Source organism: Eurytemora carolleeae, unplaced genomic scaffold, assembly GCF_000591075.1.
Source record: "Eurytemora carolleeae unplaced genomic scaffold, Eaff_2.0 scaffold412, whole genome shotgun sequence".
In the NCBI taxonomy this organism is placed as follows: domain Eukaryota; kingdom Metazoa; phylum Arthropoda; class Copepoda; order Calanoida; family Temoridae; genus Eurytemora; species Eurytemora carolleeae.
The window spans coordinates 430,669-452,266 of record NW_019396406.1 but is presented as its reverse complement, the minus strand read 5'-3'; the positions used below and the strand labels follow the sequence as shown (position 1 = coordinate 452,266).

The 21,598-nt window shown below is 31.2% G+C and overlaps 2 protein-coding genes across 2 annotated transcripts in view; one reads left to right on the top strand and one right to left on the bottom strand.

Annotated features, from left to right (window-relative positions):
- Window positions 1–1,624: 1,624 nt before the first annotated feature.
- LOC111702652 (uncharacterized) lies at window positions 1,625–8,527 on the top strand. The gene is made up of 7 exons (XM_023474407.1): window positions 1,625–1,707; window positions 2,370–2,432; window positions 3,867–3,981; window positions 4,719–4,736; window positions 5,907–6,002; window positions 6,492–6,570; window positions 7,058–8,527. The coding sequence occupies exons 2-7, from the start codon at window positions 2,421–2,423 to the stop codon at window positions 7,149–7,151; spliced, it is 414 nt and encodes a 137-aa protein (XP_023330175.1). The 5' UTR covers window positions 1,625–1,707; window positions 2,370–2,420; the 3' UTR covers window positions 7,152–8,527.
- The window catches only part of LOC111702641 (uncharacterized), a 23,860-nt gene continuing 10,676 nt past the window's right edge, over window positions 8,415–21,598 (bottom strand). Inside the window, exons 8-13 of the mRNA XM_023474394.1 lie at window positions 19,898–19,936; window positions 16,634–16,729; window positions 14,252–14,308; window positions 13,004–13,050; window positions 9,039–9,119; window positions 8,415–8,499 (exon numbers count right to left, since the gene is read on the bottom strand). Coding sequence (XP_023330162.1) covers window positions 8,450–8,499; window positions 9,039–9,119; window positions 13,004–13,050; window positions 14,252–14,308; window positions 16,634–16,729; window positions 19,898–19,936 — 370 coding nt within the window. The 3' untranslated portion in view covers window positions 8,415–8,449. The remainder of the gene's footprint in view (window positions 8,500–9,038; window positions 9,120–13,003; window positions 13,051–14,251; window positions 14,309–16,633; window positions 16,730–19,897; window positions 19,937–21,598) is intronic.

Sequence of the window (21,598 nt, the reverse complement as noted above, 5' to 3'; positions counted from 1 at the left end):
GAAAAATAAAAACTAAGAATTTGCTCTGCTCGAAAAATAAAAACTAAGAATTTGCTCCTCTTAAAAATTAAAATTTAGAATTTGCTCCTCGGAAAAACCTAAGTTCCTTTAGTCTAAGTTAATGGGTGTTTGCTCTAGGGAATATGGAGAGGATAAGGTTATATTTCAGCAATGTGACGTCACAAACCAACAGAGTGTTAGGTAACAAACTAATCACTCTCCTTTATGAAATTACAGACATTTATCTGAGCAGATTGAGGAAGTTTCTAGTAGAAAAATAAGGATATCTCATCCAATTTACCGTATTTTGTTGCTAATTCAAGAATTTTTTATTTTTTACAGAAAATCATTTTAAATCCATATGGCCTAAATTTTTTATCTACACAGTTTCATTTTAAGTCCCAATAATTTCATGAATTCATTTTCCATCCCAAACAGCCATTTTGACCCCTGTATTAAATCTGTTTTTGTATTACAAGCTTTTTGTTGAATTTGATTAAGTTCTTGGAGGAAAGTTTGAAATTAAGTTGATTTTTACCCAAGTGCTAAGTAATGCATTCAAAAAGATTAGATAACCCTATATATAGATTTTATCTTAGAGGATTTAAAAATTTAAACGGAAACTTTGGAAAAGTTGAGAAAATACAAATTTTTATCAAAACCTGGATTAAATCGATAATCTGTCAAAAACTTCTAATATTAAATTTTAAAAATGTTCTTAAACAATTTTAAAAAAGTCTATTGATAAATAAATATCTTAATCTTCTTAAAAAGAATTCCTGCTTATGCTTGATTCAAAAATGTTTATCACAAACTAAACTTTTCTAATTTTCAATATCTTTGCATCTTGATTTGGTAAAAAGAGTTAGAGGCGAGAAATAATTTTATAAATTTATAATTTGTCACATGTTACATTTTAGTAAATATATATTTAATAATTTCATGATAAATATCAAGTTTAATAATTAAATATTTTCAGAGAGTTGTGGACGTTTACCGAATCCAAGTTTAAGAAAAAGGTATTTTTTGTCCAGTATTTATAAAGTTTAATTCTTGTTTTGAAAGAATCTAAAAGTGGAGAAACAAGAAAACAAACTTTTAACTTATTTTTCTTTGAACTTGACACAAACTTAAAAAAGCAAGCACTTATTTTCATTAATATATTTTTTAAATCAAAGCTTCTTAAAGTGATTTTCGGCGTTCAATGGTTCTTTCACTTTTAAACCTGTAAACCTTTGCCGTAGGCTCTAATCATGCAACAGAACGGAAGAAAGCGGTGTTTTTTTATCTGGCTAATTTTCAGATTAAAATATCTTAAATAGCTGTTTCGTTGGCTCAGGCGGAAGTTCGAAGGATGCCGTTCGAAATCAGACATTGCACATTGCACATTGCACATTGCACATTGCACATTTCAATTCATATTTCAATCAAATTTTGTAAATTACAAATATATATTTTTTTTATTTATGACTTAAACCGGTTTTTTGTTGAAGGTTGGTTGTTTTGTAAACAATGCTGGAGTGATGGGTGAGAAGGAAGGATGGAAACTATGTATGGAAATTAATCTGACTGGGGTTATGAACGGGGCTACACTAGCTATGGAGATTATTATCCTTATAATGATCAGGAAAAAGTAGGGGAGGAGAAGGAGGTGTAATTGTTAATATTGCTTCAATCCTGGGACTGTTCTGCGCAGAACAACCGAAGGTTTGTATTTACTAAAGAATAGATGGGAACAAGAACATTAAGCTTAGATTAAAGAATAGACTAGAGATTTTAACAAAAGATTTAGTAAAGATTAAAGAATAGACTAGAGATTTATAACAAGAAATATTTTTTTGCACTTATAAAATTTTCTTTATTTTTTCCTTTTGCAGTGTTTTTTTATTAATGTTAAAGATTTTGTTTTAAACCGGAGAACGTAGGAAGAAGGTTTGCGGTTAAAAGGAGGGAATATTTAATGGGAGATAATGGAAAAATAATATAGCGTCCTTATTAATCCCTCTCGAAAATTAACTACTACTTTTGCAAAGGGATAATTTCTAATGAGGAAAAATATGCGTAATTTATGTCTGAGCTGTCTACTTTATACACTAGTTTTCTGATATTTCAAACTAAGACTAATTGCTATTACAGACTGTATAGTTTAAAATATTAAAGGTTCATGCAGAACATCGGGTTGCTGAGATAAAGGAATCAGAAAATTTCAAAAACTCAATTTCTTCATTCAGTTTTATATTAGAATTATCCAGTTTTATATTAGAAATTCAAAATATTCTCGAATTCTTCTAAATAGTTCTTCAATAAGAGGAATTATTACATGGAATTTACTTTAATTGGACGTAGAGTGGAGATACTTTGTTGTTTAGGGGTTTCAGTACAACACTAGTAAGAGTGCAGTAGTAACCCTATCCAGGTGTATGGGTAATAAGGTATTTAGTAATTCTATCTTAATCTATTCTACACTCAGAACAAGGAAACTCGTCCTTGTTCTTCCTTAAAGGGAGTGTTTGCGAAAAATGAGAGGGGGTATAGGCTTAATGCGATAAAAAAGCGCTTTTGATCGCTACTAATCTTACTTCTATCTGTTGCGTCTATAAGGAGAAAATTGTTAAAGACGTCTCATACCGAAGAACACAGCGCCTTTACAAATTGAGGAAATTGCAACATAGGACTTAGACCGTAAAAAAATCAATTTAATTTTAAACAAATCATTCAGATATTACAACCCATAGTCATCGATTATCTTTCGCCACATTTGTATATAGTTTATATTTTATAATATTTTTTAAATCATTTTTTTACATTTACTTTTTTAGAAAACGTTTTTAACGGATTTCGAAAAATGTGAGTGGTGCGTGGCATTCTTAGATAGTTGCGCAAGCGACAAGAGAAATAATCAAATTCAAAACCAATTAGTTAAAAAATATTTTTTAAATATCCTCGAAGGAGTAAATAACAGTCGGCTCTGCAAAACCAACTTTTAAAAAATGTCTATTTCTATAAATATCTACAGATGTCTTTGTCTATGAATATATATTTAGAGCTACTATGTCTATGTATCTATGTATATATAGAGCTACATATGTCTATGTATTTATGTATATATAGAGTTACTATGTCATGTTTATATGCATATCTAGAGTTACTATGTCTATGTATCCATGTATATATAGAGTTACTATGTCTATGTGTCTATGTATATATAGAGCTACTATGTCTATGTGTCTATGTATATATAGAGTAACTATGTCTATGCATCTATGTATGTAAAGAGTAACTATGTCTATGTATCTATGTATATATATATATATATAGAGTTACTATGTCTATGTATATATGTATATATAGAGTTAGTATGTACATGTATCTATGTATATATAGAGTTACCATGTCTATGTATCTATGTATATATATAGAGCTACTATGTCTATATATCTATGTATATCTAGAGCTACTACGTGTCCATATCTAGAGCTACTATGTGTCTATATCCAGAGCTACTATGTTTCTATATCTAGAGCTACAATGCGTCTATATCTAGAGCTACTATGTGTCTATATCTAGAGCTACTATGTGTCTATATCTAGAGCTACTATGTGTCTATATCTAGATCTACTATGGGACTATATCCAGAGCTACTATGTGTCTATATCTAGAGCTTCTATGTATATATATCTAGAGCTACTATGTGTCTATATCTAGAGCTACTATGTGTCTATATCTAGAGCTACTATGTGTCTATATCTAGATCTACTATGTGTCTATATCCAGAGCTACTATGTGTCTATATCTAGAGCTACTATGTGTCCATATCTAGAGCTACTATGTGTCTATATCTAGAGCTACTATGTGTCCATATCTAGAGCTACTATGAGAAGGAGAGGGTCCGTGTCTTATGTCTGTGTCCATCAGTAGCCCAGACTCCTATACTGTCTGGATGTACTGATCAGGAGATTGCAACTATGAGTAAAGATGTAGGAAAGGAATCCATCAATCATATTTAATTGAACAACTTTCTTACGTTTGCGTGGATTTCAAAAAATATGTTTAATATTTTCTTCGCTTAAATTGGGCAAATAAATGATTTTAAGGTAAAAGAAATATTATAAAGGATGAACAAGTTTGCCTTTCGTTGTCAATTTTATCATTTGTTCCCCATTTCCTAATTTATTAAAATTCTTTTAATAATAGATACACCTCTTGGGCCGATTATAAATTAAGCACATCATAATAACGTTTAAAGAAAAGTAAATCATACAGTATGTCCCAAAAAACATGGGCATTCAGTGATGAATTCGATATCGTCTTTGTTTTGAATTAGCATTGTGATCTAAATTCAAAAGCCATATTATAATTATATCTGCTAGAGTTTATTTTGTGAAAACGGTAAAAGACTGTAAAGATGTGTCTACTAGACAAACAGTGAAGACGGACAAGTTTACTCTGTTTGTATACTGCAACTTTCTTGTTTTACAAGTACAAACGTAAGCAGTCAAAACATAAACAAACAAATTGTAAACATAGCAGGCGAAACTCTTACAGATTACAGCTTTCTCAGTATGGTATACTTAATCAAAGAATTATTTTAAAAGACTGTATCGAATTCGTCACTGAATTCCAATGTTTATTGGGACACCCCTTAATTATTATTGGTTCTTATTGATTTATTCCTTGTGTTCCGCATATTTGATAAATTGATGGATGGATATTTGAAGGCGGCATCATGAGCCCAGGTATTTGAAAAAAATATATTTTTATTATATCTTCTTTAGCTCAAGATGAATTGCAGAATACACGGATGTTTGCACTTGTTTTAGATTTTATATTTTGCATTTTTTCAAGGTTTTCTTTTGATTGCGAGTTAAATTTTTTGCTTCTGCATTCAACAAAAGATAAAAAGAAACTCTATTAAGTTTAATAATTGGAGTGAGGTTGTATTTTCAAGTGTTTCTACTGTAGTATCCTTAAACTACTGTACAACGGTATCCTTAAACTACTGTACAACGGTATCCTTAATCTACTGTACAACGGTATCCTTAAACTACTGTACACAACGGTTTCCTTAAACTACTGTACAACGGTATCCTTAAACTACTGTACAACGGTATCCTTAAACTACTGTACAACGGTATCCTTAAGCTACTGTACAACGGTATCCTTAAAAGTTTAATCTGGGCACAAATGTGGAATTAATATCATCGTTTTTTCTTTAAAGGGACTGTAAGCGTAATTTCAAGATGTGGAAGATACCGTCGTTTTTAATGGTTTCACCATAGCTCAAGTCCCTTTTGTAGAGAACCCGCCAATACAAATGAACAGTTTATAAACAAAAACATGGATACTTGATTAGACAAAGGCTTTTAAGCATACTGTTGTAAAACGGACATTGCAAGAAAAACTTTTTTTTTACAGATTCATATTAAATCCTAAAAATAAAAAATGGGAATGAATGTAATAAAAATTTATATTTGTGTTAAATTATTAATTCACAGTTCTTGGCAGAAATTTATTTTCTATTGCAAATGATTGTTCTGTAAATCCTTCGGATCTTAGTAAAATGTTAGTTAAGAAACAAATGAAATATTTTGATGTCCCATTAGAACATGAATGGAAAGTTCCGGTTTTACAAGAACTTTTAAATACAAGAATGAATAATTTATATGTTGTAGGGTTCGATGATTATACGTAATAACTGAAATGATAAATATGTTATGTAATGAGTAATGATCCATGTTGTCTATTTGTGGATAATTTTGCATATTTTTCTCTTTTCTTTTGGAAACCCGTATTTTCAAAAATTTATTTAAACAAATTTAGACTACACCATTTATATATGTATTTATATCTTTGTTTGTGAATAAATCTTTATAATAATGATTTTCTATTTTCGTATGTGAATTTAGATCATGTGGCGAATGCATTTATATCTCTGTTAGAGGGAGGGAAATCTGGTGAGGTCATGGCGGTTTGGGTCAACTCGCCTCCTTACTATATTCCAGGTACATTTCACTTTTTATTGTCAGTGAGCCTTCACTTTCAAGTCTGTGACTTAATTCCGACGCAGTTTTTAAACTGGAATATGTATCTAGGTACAGTAATATATCTAGATACTGGAACATGTATCTAGATACAGGAATATATTCAAATACTAGAATATTTATCTAGATAATGGAATATATATCTAGATACAAGAATGTATTTTAATACTGCAGCATATATCAAGATACTTGAAAATATACATAGATACTGGTAAATATATCTAGATGGTGGAATATATATATATCTATATACTGGAATACATATCTAGATACTGGAAAATATATATAGATACTGGAATATATTTCTAAATGCTGGACTATATATATATATAGATACTGGAATATATATAGATACTTAAAAATATATCTAGGTACTGGAAAATATATCTAGATACTGGAACATATATCTAGATACTGGAAAATATATATAGATACTGAAAATATATTTAGATACTGGAATGGCTCTGTTTATCCTATTTACAACCTGTGCAATGATTCTGTCCTGGGTACCAGGGGTTAAAACTGTCAGGTAAGAACGATACAGGTAGTTTATACAAACATGATACAGGTAGTTCATAGAAACATGATACAGGTAGTTTATAAAAACACGATAAGGTAGTTTATAAAAACATGATACAGGTAGTTGATACATACAGGTAGTTTATATACACATGGGACAGGTGGTTTATGTAACATGATACAGGTAGTTCATACAAACATGATACAGTAGTTTATACAAACATGATACAGGTAGTTCATACAAACATGATACAGGTAGTTGATACATACAGGTAGTTTATATAAAAATGATACAGGTAGTTTACAGAAGCATGATACAGGTAGTTTTTTACAAACATGATACAGGTGGTAATTGGCAGATGGTTTCATGATTACAATATGTTTAGGAATTGGCACATGGTTTCATGATTATAATATGTTTAGGAAATGGCACATGGTTTCATGATTATAATATGTTTAGGAATTGGCAGATGGTTTCATGATTATAATATATTTAGGAATTGGCAGATGGTTTTGGTGATTTGCGGGATTCTGTTCTCCTGGTATTTGACAGGATTACTTCTTTCAGCTGTTTATAGTTTTATTTTCTAGATTTTATTGTAACAACCAGATTACTTGTGTTACATTGTAATTATCTGGTTACTATTTTGAATATCGAGTTAATCATGTTAACTCCTGATATCTTGAAAACTCATAATAGTAAAATCTTGATAAATCCTGATATCTTGATAACTCCTGATATCTTGTTAACTTCTGATATCTTTATAACTCCTGATATCTTGATAACTCCTGATACCTTGATAACTTCTGATATCTTGATAACTCATGATATCTTGATAACTCCTGATATCTTGATAACTCCTGATATCTTGATAACTCCTGATATCTTGTTATCTCCTGATATCTTGTTATCTCCTGATATCTTGATAACTCCTGATATATTGATAAATCCTGATATCTTGATAACTCCTGATATCTTGATAACTCTTGATATCTTGATAACACCTGATATCTTGATATCTCCTGATATCTTTATAAATTCTGATACCTTGATAACTCCTGATATCTTGATAACTCCTGATATCTTGATAACTCCTGATATCTTGATAAATCCTGATATCTTGATAACTCCTGATATCTTGTTAACTCCTGATATCTTGATAACTCCTGATATCTTGATAACTCTTGATATCTTGATAACTCCTTATATCTTGATAACTCTTGATATCTTGTTAACTCCTGATATCTTGATAACTCCTGATATCTTGATAACTCCTGATATCTTGATAACTCCTGATATCTTGATAACTCCTGATATCTTGATAACTTCTGATATCTTGATAAATCCTGATATCTTGATAACTTCTGATATCTTGATAACTGCTGATATCTTGATAATTATATTATCTGTTCAGTGGATATTTTAAAATCGAAGTATAAAATCTTCGTTAAGATTAAACACTGAAATGAAATTCAGATAATTCTGTTCACAATTAAAGAATCAATATTTTGCTCGAAAAAAATATAAACATTTTCATACAAATTTATATCAGTAAAACACAACAAATTTACTTAACTTAAAAACTTTATTTTCACAGAATAATTGTTTCATGCATCTCTGGATGCAATCTTTTGTATGTTCAAAATACAGGGTTACCCACAAAAAACGAGACTCAGTTTTATAATATCTTCATTTATAAGTCTGCTAAATGATTGAGCAAGAAAGAAAAATTTTAAGCTACAGCGAACTATCACTGTAAGAGAAAAACTGATAGAATTCTATGTAGTCTTCTGTTAAGTCTCATCCTTTATGGTTATCCCTGTATAATATGTGTGAATGTAAATATATATAAATATTTTTATAGATGTTATATGCATATAATGATGTATCAGCAAATCTCTTGATCATATCGTATCTTGAACCCTGGACCATGATGTTCTAAATATTAAAACTAAATTGTACTTTTCTTTTCAAAAATATTAAAAAAGTGAACTGAAATGCAATGTCATCAACAGCTTTTACTTGCTTCTGGAAGTATTTTTTACATTTCTTGATTTCATTTGTACAAATGTACACAAAAGCAATCTTCTATATAATAACCGATTGGGCTGAATTTTTTTGTGGACACTGAGGGGTGGCCGGGGGGTGTTATAGGTTAAACAAATTTGTAATGTTTTTTTTAAATTTTTTAATTTTTCAAATTATTCATTTCTTTTAAAAATTATTCTTTTTTCCACGGGAAACTTCGGGCCTTTCAGCTAGTAGCTCTTAAAGTTTAAACCATTTTTGCCTGCAGAAATTGTAATTAAAATATACATTTAAAAACTATACGATATCAGGCTGCATGGATAAAATGGTTACAAATTTTAAAAAAATTATGGCGAGTAATTTGTTCCTTTGTTTTCAAAACATAATTAACAATGCAGTTTCAACAATCAGATTTGGATTTGATATGTTTACAATTTAGCATAATATCCCTGGTATATATTGATGTTTAGGACTCGAACTATGAAACTCAAGGTACACTATTCTACTGTAGATCTCGCTGATCACATATCCTAAAACACACTCTTTTTATGTCATCTGATTTTTCTAAAAACATAAAAAAATTAATTCTCCTGTTCCGTCAATTCAGAAGAACATAATGTCATTTATAAAATATCTGCTGAGCTAGCATCATGACTAGTTTATTTCAACTATTGGGCCAAATCTCAATTGCCAGATCAAGCTGTACAGTAGAAACAGTACAGTACAATAGACAGTTTATGGCACATAGGATGGTACGTCAAATGAATGATCCCCTTCTAGTGAAATATATGCGATGCTGTTCTGTAATAAATATCGGGTAGCACAATATTTGGTAAACCTGAAGTACGTTGTACATTATTAACTATTTACGTTTGTAAAATTTTACGTATAACCAATATTCATTTGAACTACGCATCAAATAAATATGTAGCATGATAAGCTTGATTATGTTATATACCATATATGTAATGACGTACATCTTAATTGCGCCTATTTCAACTGTGCTGCAATATGTAACATGATTGCCTCAATCATTTGATATAGATAATGACGTAGGAATTGTAATTACATCTATTAACTTTAACTTGTAACATATAAACCTCAGATACATTAGTTGATATAGAGACTCTGCTTTGATTACAGTGTTGAGAGCAATATGGTTTCGTTGAAACATACAAACTGAAGATTGTGCCTAGAGTTTTGCCATTGATAGTTACATGCTTGTGTCCATGGAGAACATTGATAGCTGATCGCGCCCATTGGTAGAGGCATTGATAAATCAAGGGATTGTAGCTGTGTGGATTGTGTCCTAGTTGAGACATTAGTCGATTAATTTCTTGTGTCCTTGTTGACATCGATAGCTAACAAGATCGCGCCCAGTGGTAGTGGCCTTGATAGTCATTATCCGTGTGGATTGTGGCCTGGTTGAGGCATTAATCAATTAATTTCTAGTGTCCTTGTTGGCATTGACAGCATACAAGCTAGTGTCCGGTTTACATCAATCGCTCATGAGATCACGCCCAGTGGTTTTGCATTGATCGATTAATAGCTAGTGTCTGTGTTGACATCAATGGCTAAGGAGATCGTGCCCAATGGTAGTGGTGTTGATAGTTCACGGGATTGTAGCCGTGTGGATTGTGTCCTGGTTGAGGCTTTGATAGTTTACAGTATTGTGGCTGTGTGTTGACATTGATAGTCAAGAGAATCTGAGTTGTATCTGGATAGATGTTGTAAACAACTACTTCATAACAAGTTGTCGAATGTATCTTTCCAGGTACAATCCGTCGGCTATCAAACTCAACCAGGACTGAATTCCAGGCTCATAAATGCCACACAGGGACACAAGGGTAGCTATCAAAACCCAGCTACTAATACAGTACTCAACCAGGGTTGTATCCCAGGCTCTAGATGTCACACAAAGACACAAGCGTAGATGGCTCAGTTTCATTTGCCATAATATTTTTGCCAGTATTACACTTGCCATAATACTTTTGCCATAAGTAACACTTGCCATAAGTTACACTTGCCATAAGTCACACTTGCCATAAGTTACACTTGCCATAATGGTTACACTTGCCATAGTTACACTGGCTATAATTACTTTTGTCATAATTTTCTAATTTTTAAAAAGATGTAAATCTGTCTTTTTTTATTGCAAATTCGGGAAATTTTACCATGAAAATTTCCAACTTTAGTTTTCTCATAGTTTTAAAACAGAACAGTTGACACAAGTTCAGCTCCATATTTTCTCACAATGGAGGACCCTTTGGTGACCTTTGACGCCACAAGTAAGGGTAAACCAATGGTTCGAGACAGCAACAACTACACCTATGTAGCCAATGCCTCGTCTACAGAAGTGAAATATTGGAAATGTTCGGTTAAAATGTGCTCAGCTAGAATTCAAACCCGGATTTCTTCCTCAAACCTATGAGAGGATTGCTAACATTGTCCTACAGTATAATACTCTTCCCATAGAAGAGTGCCTAAATCTGATAGCTCATGAACTGTCTCTGCATTAGATTTGTAATTTGTATTCAAATTGTAATTGTAAAAAAAATTTAAATATATGTTTGTTAATTCAAACCAAATTTAATTTTAATTATGGCAAGAGTAATTATAGCAAGTGTGATTATGGCAAGTGTAACCATTATGGCAAGTGTAACTTATGGCAAGTGTGACTTATGGCAAGTGTTACTTATGGCAAATGTATTATGGCAAATGTAATTATGGCAAAAATATGTATGGCAAAAATATTATGGCAAATGAAACTGAGCCGCGTAGATATCAAATCCAGCTACTAATCCTATGCTCTAAATGCCACACAGTGACAGAAGCCTAGCTATCAATAAGCTATCTTCATCGATCCCAAATGATGGGGCCGATCCAATGTTCAAATTGTCAGACAGGGACACAAGCCTAGCTGTACAACAAGCTATATTTCGATCCCAAATGATGGGGACGATCCGCCCTGTTTATATCAACACATGGTTTCAGTGCTATGTGCACAAGGACACAAGCCTAGCTATACACCAAGCTATATATTGATCCCAAATTAAAGGGAAAATCCTGCCCGACTATAAAAACAGGGCTTCAGATATACTCTCACACAGTAAACAGTACAGAATTACTCTATAGAACTTACTTCATCTAATATTATATATATTATATATATTACAAGTTAACATGAATTGACGTAGTTACAATTCCGACAACGTATTCTATATTACCTTATTAAGACCATCGAATTATTCGCACAGTAAAAGTTTACTGTACGTATTTATAAGATTAGAAAAATAGATATAAATCATTTTAGCTATCTCCACACATGTTTTTTAGCTTAATTTAAGTATGTTGCATGATTTAAGCTAATCATGCTAAGTATTCAATTGAAACACAGTTTCAATGAATAATGTCATTATGTCTACAAAATTAAATCATTACTAATGTAAAACGTACTGCAAGTTTACAGAATAATCATGTTTCCACGATTTTTACTACATAGTTCTTGTTCGAGAAACTTTATTGTGTAGGGTATTTAGTCCTAACCCTCACCCCTTACCTTCAGTAAACATTCCTTGGGAATAAAGGATATATATATAAAACATTTATAAATTAAATGAGTTGTGATTAATTTCTTTCACCGGAAAAATAATTATGCTTTTTTCTTGTTTTTGAAAGGGAACGTGATATTTGGACATTTCATAAGATCAAAATTTTTATTTTGATCAAAAACAGGTAAAAATAATTTCTATTGAACTAAAATGATTAATTTCAATATAAATGGGAGTGTCTGGCCACTGGCCAGGTAGGGTAGTTGAAATGAGAGTGCGGTATTACAGAGAAAATGTTTATAATTCAGTCATGACCTAGCTACATATAAGGTTTTTGTACGATGTACATTGTACATTGTACATTGTACAATTGCTAAGTAACAGCACAACATTTTTTTTTAATTCTCCCTGACTGTCCACTCTTGACTTTAAAAATCGATTTCCAAAAACAATTAAATAACAACGACGAAAAATGTAAGAACAAATCTACAGTAAACTAATGACATGTTAAGGAATATATTTCTAAAAAGAAATTATCGATGAAAGTCATTTTAGCATCGATTAGTTTTTTAAACCTATGATGATATGGTAAATAGGGTTTTCAAAACATCAAGTGCGATAACAGCGATAAGGCGGGTCAACCTAAACCCCTGTAAAAGCTAACCACCAGTATTCTGTTTTCTAACAGCTTTCTACATATACAGTGACCTGTACGGGAGAATATTTATTAAAATGCATTCAAGAGCAGTATGCTTACACGCCAGGAGGAGGGGGTTTCAGTAGGCCCAGACAGGAAATGAGGGGAAGGGTTGGTGTTGGTGGGGGGGGGGGGATATAAACTGTATCTATCTCTATCGACTAACCTGGCGTGTCAGCTCCATGAACAATATTAAGATGACCTCCACAAAACCTGTAAAAGAAAATGTACATATAAGAGTGCACAGAATAGGAAATTAGTTCTAAATATTCCCCTCCGGCAACTATTTCATGTAAATTGTACGATTTACAGTGCACACACAAATTAAAACAAAAATGCGAGCACTAAAGTAAATTAAAAATGTTTAGGTTCTAAAAATGCAATATTATCTAGACTATGGACTGGAGACTCTATAGTGTAGAAATAGAATAAAGTAAATGAAATGTCACAAATCCGACATACAGGGTGTCTCACGAAACATGACAGTTGGTGAATAGTTTAAAATGTCTTCTTCCATAATTTGATAAATTGTTTGATACCAGAGATGATGATAAGAAATACTTAATGGCAGTAATATTATAGTAAAATTGACATCAAACAAATATATATTTGGGTAGAAGATTTGTTTCACGAAATAAAGCGCAAAAAGTCTTAAAGAACTAATACGGTATCATGGAAGACGACATTGAAAACTATTCACCAAATGTCATGTTTCGTAGGATGTCCTGTAAGAGCCAAGAAATGAGTGTCTCGTGCACCTTCACTTGCCAGACCACGGTTAATTAATTGTCCTTTAATAGGATGTTCTTCACTGTAGTTACTTTTACGTGGAACCATACTACTAGGCTTTCCTAATGAAATTCCGTTGTGCGGAATTGCGCGCAACTGTTTTCGTATTCCGCGGAATTGCACGAAAATTACAGGGCCCGCATTTGCGCACAAGTAAAATTCATTTGCGTTGGAAACCTTAAAGATATTACAAATACTCACTTTCTAAAGACTATTTTTATTCTAATGAATATTTTTTATGATTCCATCCAAACGGAGCAAAAACTTTAAACAACAATATAATGTTCAAAACTTTTCTTTTAATTTTTTATTTGCATGAAATAATTTAATAACAATAATTTCTCAGAAAGACCCAGTCAAATTAATATAATTTCTGTAATTTAAAATGACAAACCATTTATAAAGTGGCATATTCTATTCATATGTTGATGAACATTTTTTTCTCTTCGACTGCGAAAATCCGTATATAACTTTACAATGAAACCTCAAATGAAAGTAATCAAAGTTAAGAAAGGAAAAGAAGGATGAATCCACCAGTTTAGCAGTTAAGTTAAACCGTTTTGATTAAGACATGCCACACCTAAATTTCGTTTATAATTCTTTTAATCGACCGTAAAAAACAGACCTATCCTGAGTATCTCCAGATATAGGAACTATTCCCCTGTTCAGTTGAAGATAATCACTGAAAAATATCTAATATGAAAAACATAAAATTCAACATTGATAGAAATACTATCGCTGCGTTCGATCTACCGAAAATGGCAGAATATAGTTCGACAAAATGAGGCCCACAGAGCTGTAAAATAGGTAGACAACATTTAAGTGATATTTAATGTTGTTATATAGCAAAATATATAGCAAAATATATAGCAAAATCTATAGAAAAATATATAGCAAAATATATAGCAAAACGTTTCAAGTTCATTGGACTTTTTAGGGGGGTACAATTCGACACTTGGTGAGTCGTGACACCAAATTTTTGTTCAGGTTGCGTTTGGTCCTTAAAATTGAGATAGAAACGCTGACATATTTCATGCAGCTGATCTAATTCTGGTCATCTGCAAATATCAGGAAGAAAATTTGAGATCGGAGGTCATTGACCTCCATTTTGACCTCTATGAACTCAGAAAGTACGAAAAAATACCACTTTTTTACTCTAATTCAATTATTTTCAGTTTGACCTCCCTTCAATAATGAAGGTAAAAATATTAAATCAATGAAAATAAGTCCAGTAAGTACGGTAGTGAAAAAGGTGAAATCGTTTTGCGAAAGTTTAACATTTTTTTCGCATTTCGTTCGCCCACGGAAAGTGCAAACATTTTGCGAAAAAAATGATATAATGAAACTTCGCGAAAATAATTTTCGGGAAAAGTTTTCACATTCTTTCGCTTAATTAATTTTCGAATGAAAAATGTCTGTTCCGAGTCCCCTTTTTGACCTCATAGAATCCTGAAGAATTTCCTCTGGAGTTCAATATATGAAATCAATAAAAATAAGTATTGTGAGGTATCAAATCATAGGTTTTTGGTGTTCTGATTACATTTCGAACCACATTTTTGACCAAAGATGATCATTTGACCTACAGATATCAATGACCTTCAGAGGTCAAAATATGAAACCAATTAAAATAAGTCATTTGAGGTATAAACCATTTTAGGAATATTGTCTTTACCTTATATTACACCTTTTTCATCCTGTACCCTCTTTTATTTTTCATCCTGTACCCTCTTTTATTTTTCATCCTGTACCCTCTTTTATTTTTCCTTTACAGTCCCTTTAAAGTCTCATCCTTTGTGAGTAACCCAGTATAACAAGAAAAAGTCAAGAATGTACTTTTATCAATGTAAAAATAATTTATATTGTGGACATAAATGGAAAGAAACATAAATTTAATCAATTGATTTGATAAGAAATTAGAATCCTTTAAAGAAACTCGAATTAAACTCTTTAATATCTTGTCAAGCAGATTGATACTACATGCAAGTTTAGAATGGGTAGTTGGCACAAAATGACGGTCGAAGCCAAATAACAAAAATGCATAATAACCAAAAGTTAAATAACAAAATGTCGAATAACAAAACGTTAAATAACAAAATGTCAAAAATAAAGTTAAATAACAAAAATTCTATTAACAAAATGATAAAATACAACAAGTTGAATAACAAAATGCCCAATAACTAAACCTTAAATAACAAAATAATAATAACAAAATGTCGAATAAACAATTGTTAAATGACAAAATGTTAAAATACAACAAGTTAAATAACAACATGTAGTATAACAAAACGTTAAATAACGAAATGTCGAAAAAGAAAACGTTAAATAACGAAATGTCGAAAAAGAAAACGTTAAATAACGAAATGTCGAAAAAGAAAACGTTAAATAACAAAATCTCGAATAACACAACGTTAAATAACAAAATGTCTACTAATAGAATGTATATAACAAAATGTCTAACAGCAAAATGTTAAATAAAAAAATTTTAAATAACAAAGTGTCGAATAACAAAATGTTAAATAACAAAATGTCAAAGAACAAAATGTTAAATAACAAAATGTCAAAGAACAAAATGTTAAATAACAAAATTTCGAATAACAAAACGTTAAATAAAAAAATGTCAAATAACGCAACGTTAAATAACAAAATGTTATTTAACAAAACGTTAAACAACAAAATGTCTAATAAAAAACGTTAAATAACAAAATGTCGGTTAACAAAACGTTAAATTACAAAATGTCGAAAATCAAAACGTTAAATAACAAAATGTTGAATAACAAAAAGTTAAATAATAAAATATCGAATAACAAAACGTTAATGCTTCAAAACGTCAAACGATATAAGCTGTAGATTACTATAAGTAGAATGGTAGATACCTGACGCAATATTGAGATGAGAGTCCTGCACTTGTGAAGGGGTTGAGAGGAGTGTTCCCCCATTTACCTGACGCAATATTGAGATGAGAGTCCTGCACTTGTGAAGGGGTTGAGAGGAGTGTTCCCCCATTTACCTGACGCAATATTGAGATGAGAGTCCTGCACTTGTGAAGGGGTTGAGAGGAGTGTTCCCCCATTTTTCCAGCATAAAAGCTCCGTCTTCACTATATCTAAAATAAACCAGCTTTATACGCTCATCAAGTCGTTTTACATTTTTGTTGTTCTACCTTCTTTAAGTTTTTTTGAGTTTTCTTTAAATATTTAATCTTACCGTTATCTTATCATTATAAATGTAAATATCTAGATACATAAATACACTCGTATTTATTTATATATTTTCTGCAATTTCTTTGATATTTCCTTTTTCTTTATTAAAACGCAAATTGAGACTGGCTACAGGCGATAAGCCATTTCGCAATTTTATAGCAATTTTTAAACCATCTTTCATAGTTCCATGTGTTTTTCCCCCGCGTTTTGTCTGTAATATGTTTATATATATTACAAGAACCTTGAGATATATAAAAATATGTTTTTAATAAAGTATTTGAAAAGAAGAAGAGTGCTCATATTTTGCAGAAAATAAAGATTTTAACTATCCTTATTTTTCTTTTGAAGCTACAAAAGTCTGTTTTCACAGTTTTAAAATCAAACATTTCAAAAGATATTTCATTGATCTTTTTTTTTCATTCGTTTTAATGAAGATTTTACATTCCTTGAGAAAATATCTAATTTTACATTTTGCATTTATAAAGAAACCATAATCTGGACCCTCTGATGATTTATAAGGAACTTAAAATTACATCATCTTTTTTTTTAAACAAAAATATATAGTGTTTAAATTAGTATTAACTAATCCAGTAGCAGAATTTAAAGAATTTGCGCGGCGGTTTAAATTTAAGCCGCGGTTTAAATATGGTTGGTTCCACTTAGAATTGTTTTACAGAATATAAAAATAACATCGGATGAACGTCATATTTAGCGGAATTACGACTTTTCATCCTTTAAGCTACTTTTTATTATGAAAGTTGCATATTCTTTCGGCAAGAAAAGGTGTAAACTAAGTAGATGACATTAAAGTAATATTTAAAGGAGCACCTACAAATTTTTTCTTACTGAATGTTTCCTTATCAACATTTCCTACACAAAACGTTTTCTGCTACAAAACGTCTCCTGTCATCAAATGTGTCCTGCTTCAAAACGTTGCCTGCCGAAAACGTTTCCTGCTATGTTTCCTCACAAAAGGTATTCAATATAAATTGGATTTTGTACTGGAAGCTTTTACAAAAGAGAACCAATCTTCTCCAAGACGGAAATCATTTCAAATACAGAACTTAGAAAGAGAATAACAGGGTACCAACAAATTTAGCCAGAATGTGAATTCCATGCCTTTTCAGATATACAGGGAGAGTGTGGTGAGTTTCTTCAAGAATGATTGAGTTTGTTTCATTCTGATTGTAATTAAAAAAATAGTCACATTTAATGTTCAATAGATTTTCAAACTTTTTGTATTTTTTAAGAAAGGAAACATTTAATAAATGAAACGTTTTAAAAGGAAATGTGACTGGAAACGTTTTGTGTAGGAAACGTTCTATGAAATACTCAGTAAAGAAACGTTTTGTGTAGGAAAGTTTTGCAAGGAAACATTCAGTAAGGAAACGTTCAGCAAGGAAAAACATTCAGTAAGGAAACGCTCAGTTAGGAAACGTTCAGTAAGGAAACATTCAGTAAGGAAACATTCAGTAAGGAAACATTCAGTAAGGAAACATTCAGTAAGGAAACGTTAAGTAAGGAAACGTTCAGTAAGGAACCGTTCAGTAAGGAAACTTTCAGTAAGGAAACGTTCAGTAAGAAAACGTTCAGTAAGGAAACGTTCAGCAAGGAAACGTTCAGTAAGGAAACATTCAGCAAGAAACGTTCAGTAAGGAAACGTTCAGTAAAGAAACGTTCAGTAAGGAAACGTTCAGTAAGGAAACGTTCAGTAAGGAAACGTTCAGTAAGGAAACGTTCAGTAAGGAAACGTTCAGTAAGGAAATGTTCCGTAAGGAAACGTTCAGTAAGGAAACGTTTAGTAAGGAAACGTTCAGTAAGGAAACGTTCAGTAAGGAAACGTTCAGTAAGGAAACGTTCGATAAGGAAACGTGCAGTAAAGCTTTTTTGATTTTGATGTTGTTAAATAAGAAATATTGGACTGTTTAAAACCATTACTATAGTTTAAAAGTAGTTGTTCTATTTCAGAGTTTTCTGGTTCTTGCACTGTATGAAAATGTGTATAGTTTTCTGGTTCTTGCACTGTATGAAAATGTGTATAGTTTTCTGGTTCTTGCACAGTATGAAAATGTGTATAGTTTTCTGGTTCTTGCACTGTATGAAAATGTATATAGTTTTCTGGTTCTTGCACTGTATGAAAATGTGTATAGTTTTCTGGTTCTTGCACAGTATGAAAATGTGTATAGTTTTCTGGTTCTTGCACAGTATGAAAATGTGTATAGTTTTCTGGTTCTTGCACTGTATGAAAATGTGTATAGTTTTCTGGTTCTTGCACTGTATGAAAATGTGTATAGTTTTCTGGTTCTTGCACTGTATGAAAATGTGTATAGTTTTCTGGTTCTTGCACAGTATGAAAATGTGTATAGTTTTCTGGTTCTTGCACTGTATGAAAATGTGTATAGTTTTCAACCAAAATGAATTGAACTCATTAGAAACCTTAATGTGTGTACATTTAATCCCATGTAGTGGAAAGTGGAGAAAAAATTAAAGTTTTGTAGAGTGAAGCAAATGAAGATGTAACTTCAAGTGTGTCTAAAACAATGAATCGGGAATTCACACTTTACTCTTTGAACATTGGTTTTCTTATTTTGTGGTTTGGCAGAATTATACGCTTTTCATTTAGAAATACGACGATCTCTACCAGATTTGAGATCAGATAATGGAATAAAGAGTAGTGTTGTGAATTGAGCATGCAGATTTTTAAATTTAAAATAACAGTCCTTTCAATGCTTTTTTCTGCCATAATACGATACTATTTCACCCTTTCTTAAAGAATTACAGTGCTAACCAGAAAATCTTGGAATAATAAGTCGTCTTTTAGACTCAAGTTATGATTTAAATAGTCTAATAAACATAAGGCACTCAAATTATAAATAGACCCTTTTCATTTAATAATTGATAATAAAAGCTTTTTGTTTCGTCACAACATCAAATATATTTGAGTATTGCGATAATGTCGTCTTCCTATTCTACAGTTTTCTCTTTATCACTGTAGTATATTTCATCTGTTTCTACACATATTTTAAACTTTAGAAAAAGTATGTAAAAAAAGTTTTCAAAGAATTTCTTACTTAATTCTGCAGGCCCCAGGTGCTGCCACTATACACATTCTAGATAAAATATATATATATGAGGGACTGCCACTATACACATTCTAGATAAAATATATAAAAGGAAGGGACTGCCACTATACACATTCTAGATAAAATATATAAAAGGGAGGGACTGCCACTATACACATTCTAGATAAAATATATAAAAGGGAGGGACTGCCAGTATACACATTCTAGATAAAATATATATAAGGGAGAGACTTCCACCATACACATTCTAGATAAAATATATATAAGGGAGAGACTTCCACTATACACATTCTAGATAAAATATATAAAAGGGAGGGACTGCTACTATACACATTCTAGATAAAATATATAAAAGGGAGGGACTACCACTATACACATTCTAGATAAAATATATAAAAGGGAGGGACTGCTACTATACACATTCTAGATAAAATATATAAAAGGGAGGGACTACCACTATACACATTCTAGATAAAATATATAAAAGGGAGGGACTACCACTATACACATTCTAGATAAAATATATAAAAGGGAGGGATCACGGATTATAAACCAATATTGAGGTAACAAATCTGAAAATTATAAGAGATGATTGATACGAAAAGATTGTAAATTTAAAAGTTGGTAATTTTCCATGCATGGAAAGTTACCAACTTTTCACTGGCTGATTACTCTATATACGAAGTGTGAGTACAGGCCTCACATTCCATGCGGAAACCTGGTCATTTGAAGCGACTTCAGTGGGTGGTGGTCACAGTATATATGTCCTAAATTTAATATGCCTTGCATGATTTTAATCGGTTTTATACCCTTCAAAACAGTAAAACAATATTATCTAATTAAAAGCTTGTGAACACAGTTTTGCCTGTAATTAAACATTCTCTAAAAACATTGTATAAATCGATCCAGGTGTTCACCAGTTGTGGTCGAACATACAAACAGACAAAAATGATTAAGCAAAATTGAATAAACGTGATTTTTTTATGTTTTAGTTTATGATTGGCGTAAATATAATTAAAGAAAATTGATTTTAGAAATTTTTTGATTAAATTTTGTACAACTAGCTTAATTTGTTTAATTGAAAAAAAATACAATTCCCGCTTTTTTTGTTCTCCAAAACTATGGTTTGCTTATGTATTTAATGCAAATTTAATTTAAAATCATTGTTTTTGTCGTAAATATGGAAAAAAGAAAGTTCAAAAACTGTTTATTAAATATTTTGCTTGACTGAAAAGTTGAAAACTTGTTTAAAGACTCTGCATATTTGAAATGGCATGGTCAAGGGCTTTTCAAAAATGTATAATTTTTCATTTTTTGGACAAATTTTTTTTTGCAAACATTTTTACTATATAACTGGATTTTGCAATAAAAAAATCGAGTTTTGCAAATTTGCAAATTTTTTTGCAGATTCTAAAAGTAGAGCACAAGAGCTTTCCAATGATGTATCATTTGTTATATTTAGACATCAAACATGGGATTTAGAGGGGGGGTCAAATTGACCCCCCCCCCCAGCATATCCTGGTTTTCAAGTACCCCTGCAGTGATAGGGTTAAAGACTCTTCCGGTAGCATAAAGATGGTTCGGAATGTTACACTGAAAACGGATTAGGTATCAACCTGACCCCCCTTTCATTTTTCGCTACCTCTACAATATACAATATACATATCTTGAATTGAATTAATGCAGAAA

Excerpts from the sequence above, each read along its gene's own strand:
- LOC111702652 (XM_023474407.1), top strand. Across the intron at positions 6,003-6,491 it reads GCCTCCTTACTATATTCCAG|ATACTGGAATGGCTCTGTTT; the intron begins GTACATTTCACT and ends AAATATATTTAG. Across the intron at positions 6,571-7,057 it reads CCAGGGGTTAAAACTGTCAG|GAATTGGCAGATGGTTTTGG; the intron begins GTAAGAACGATA and ends TAATATATTTAG.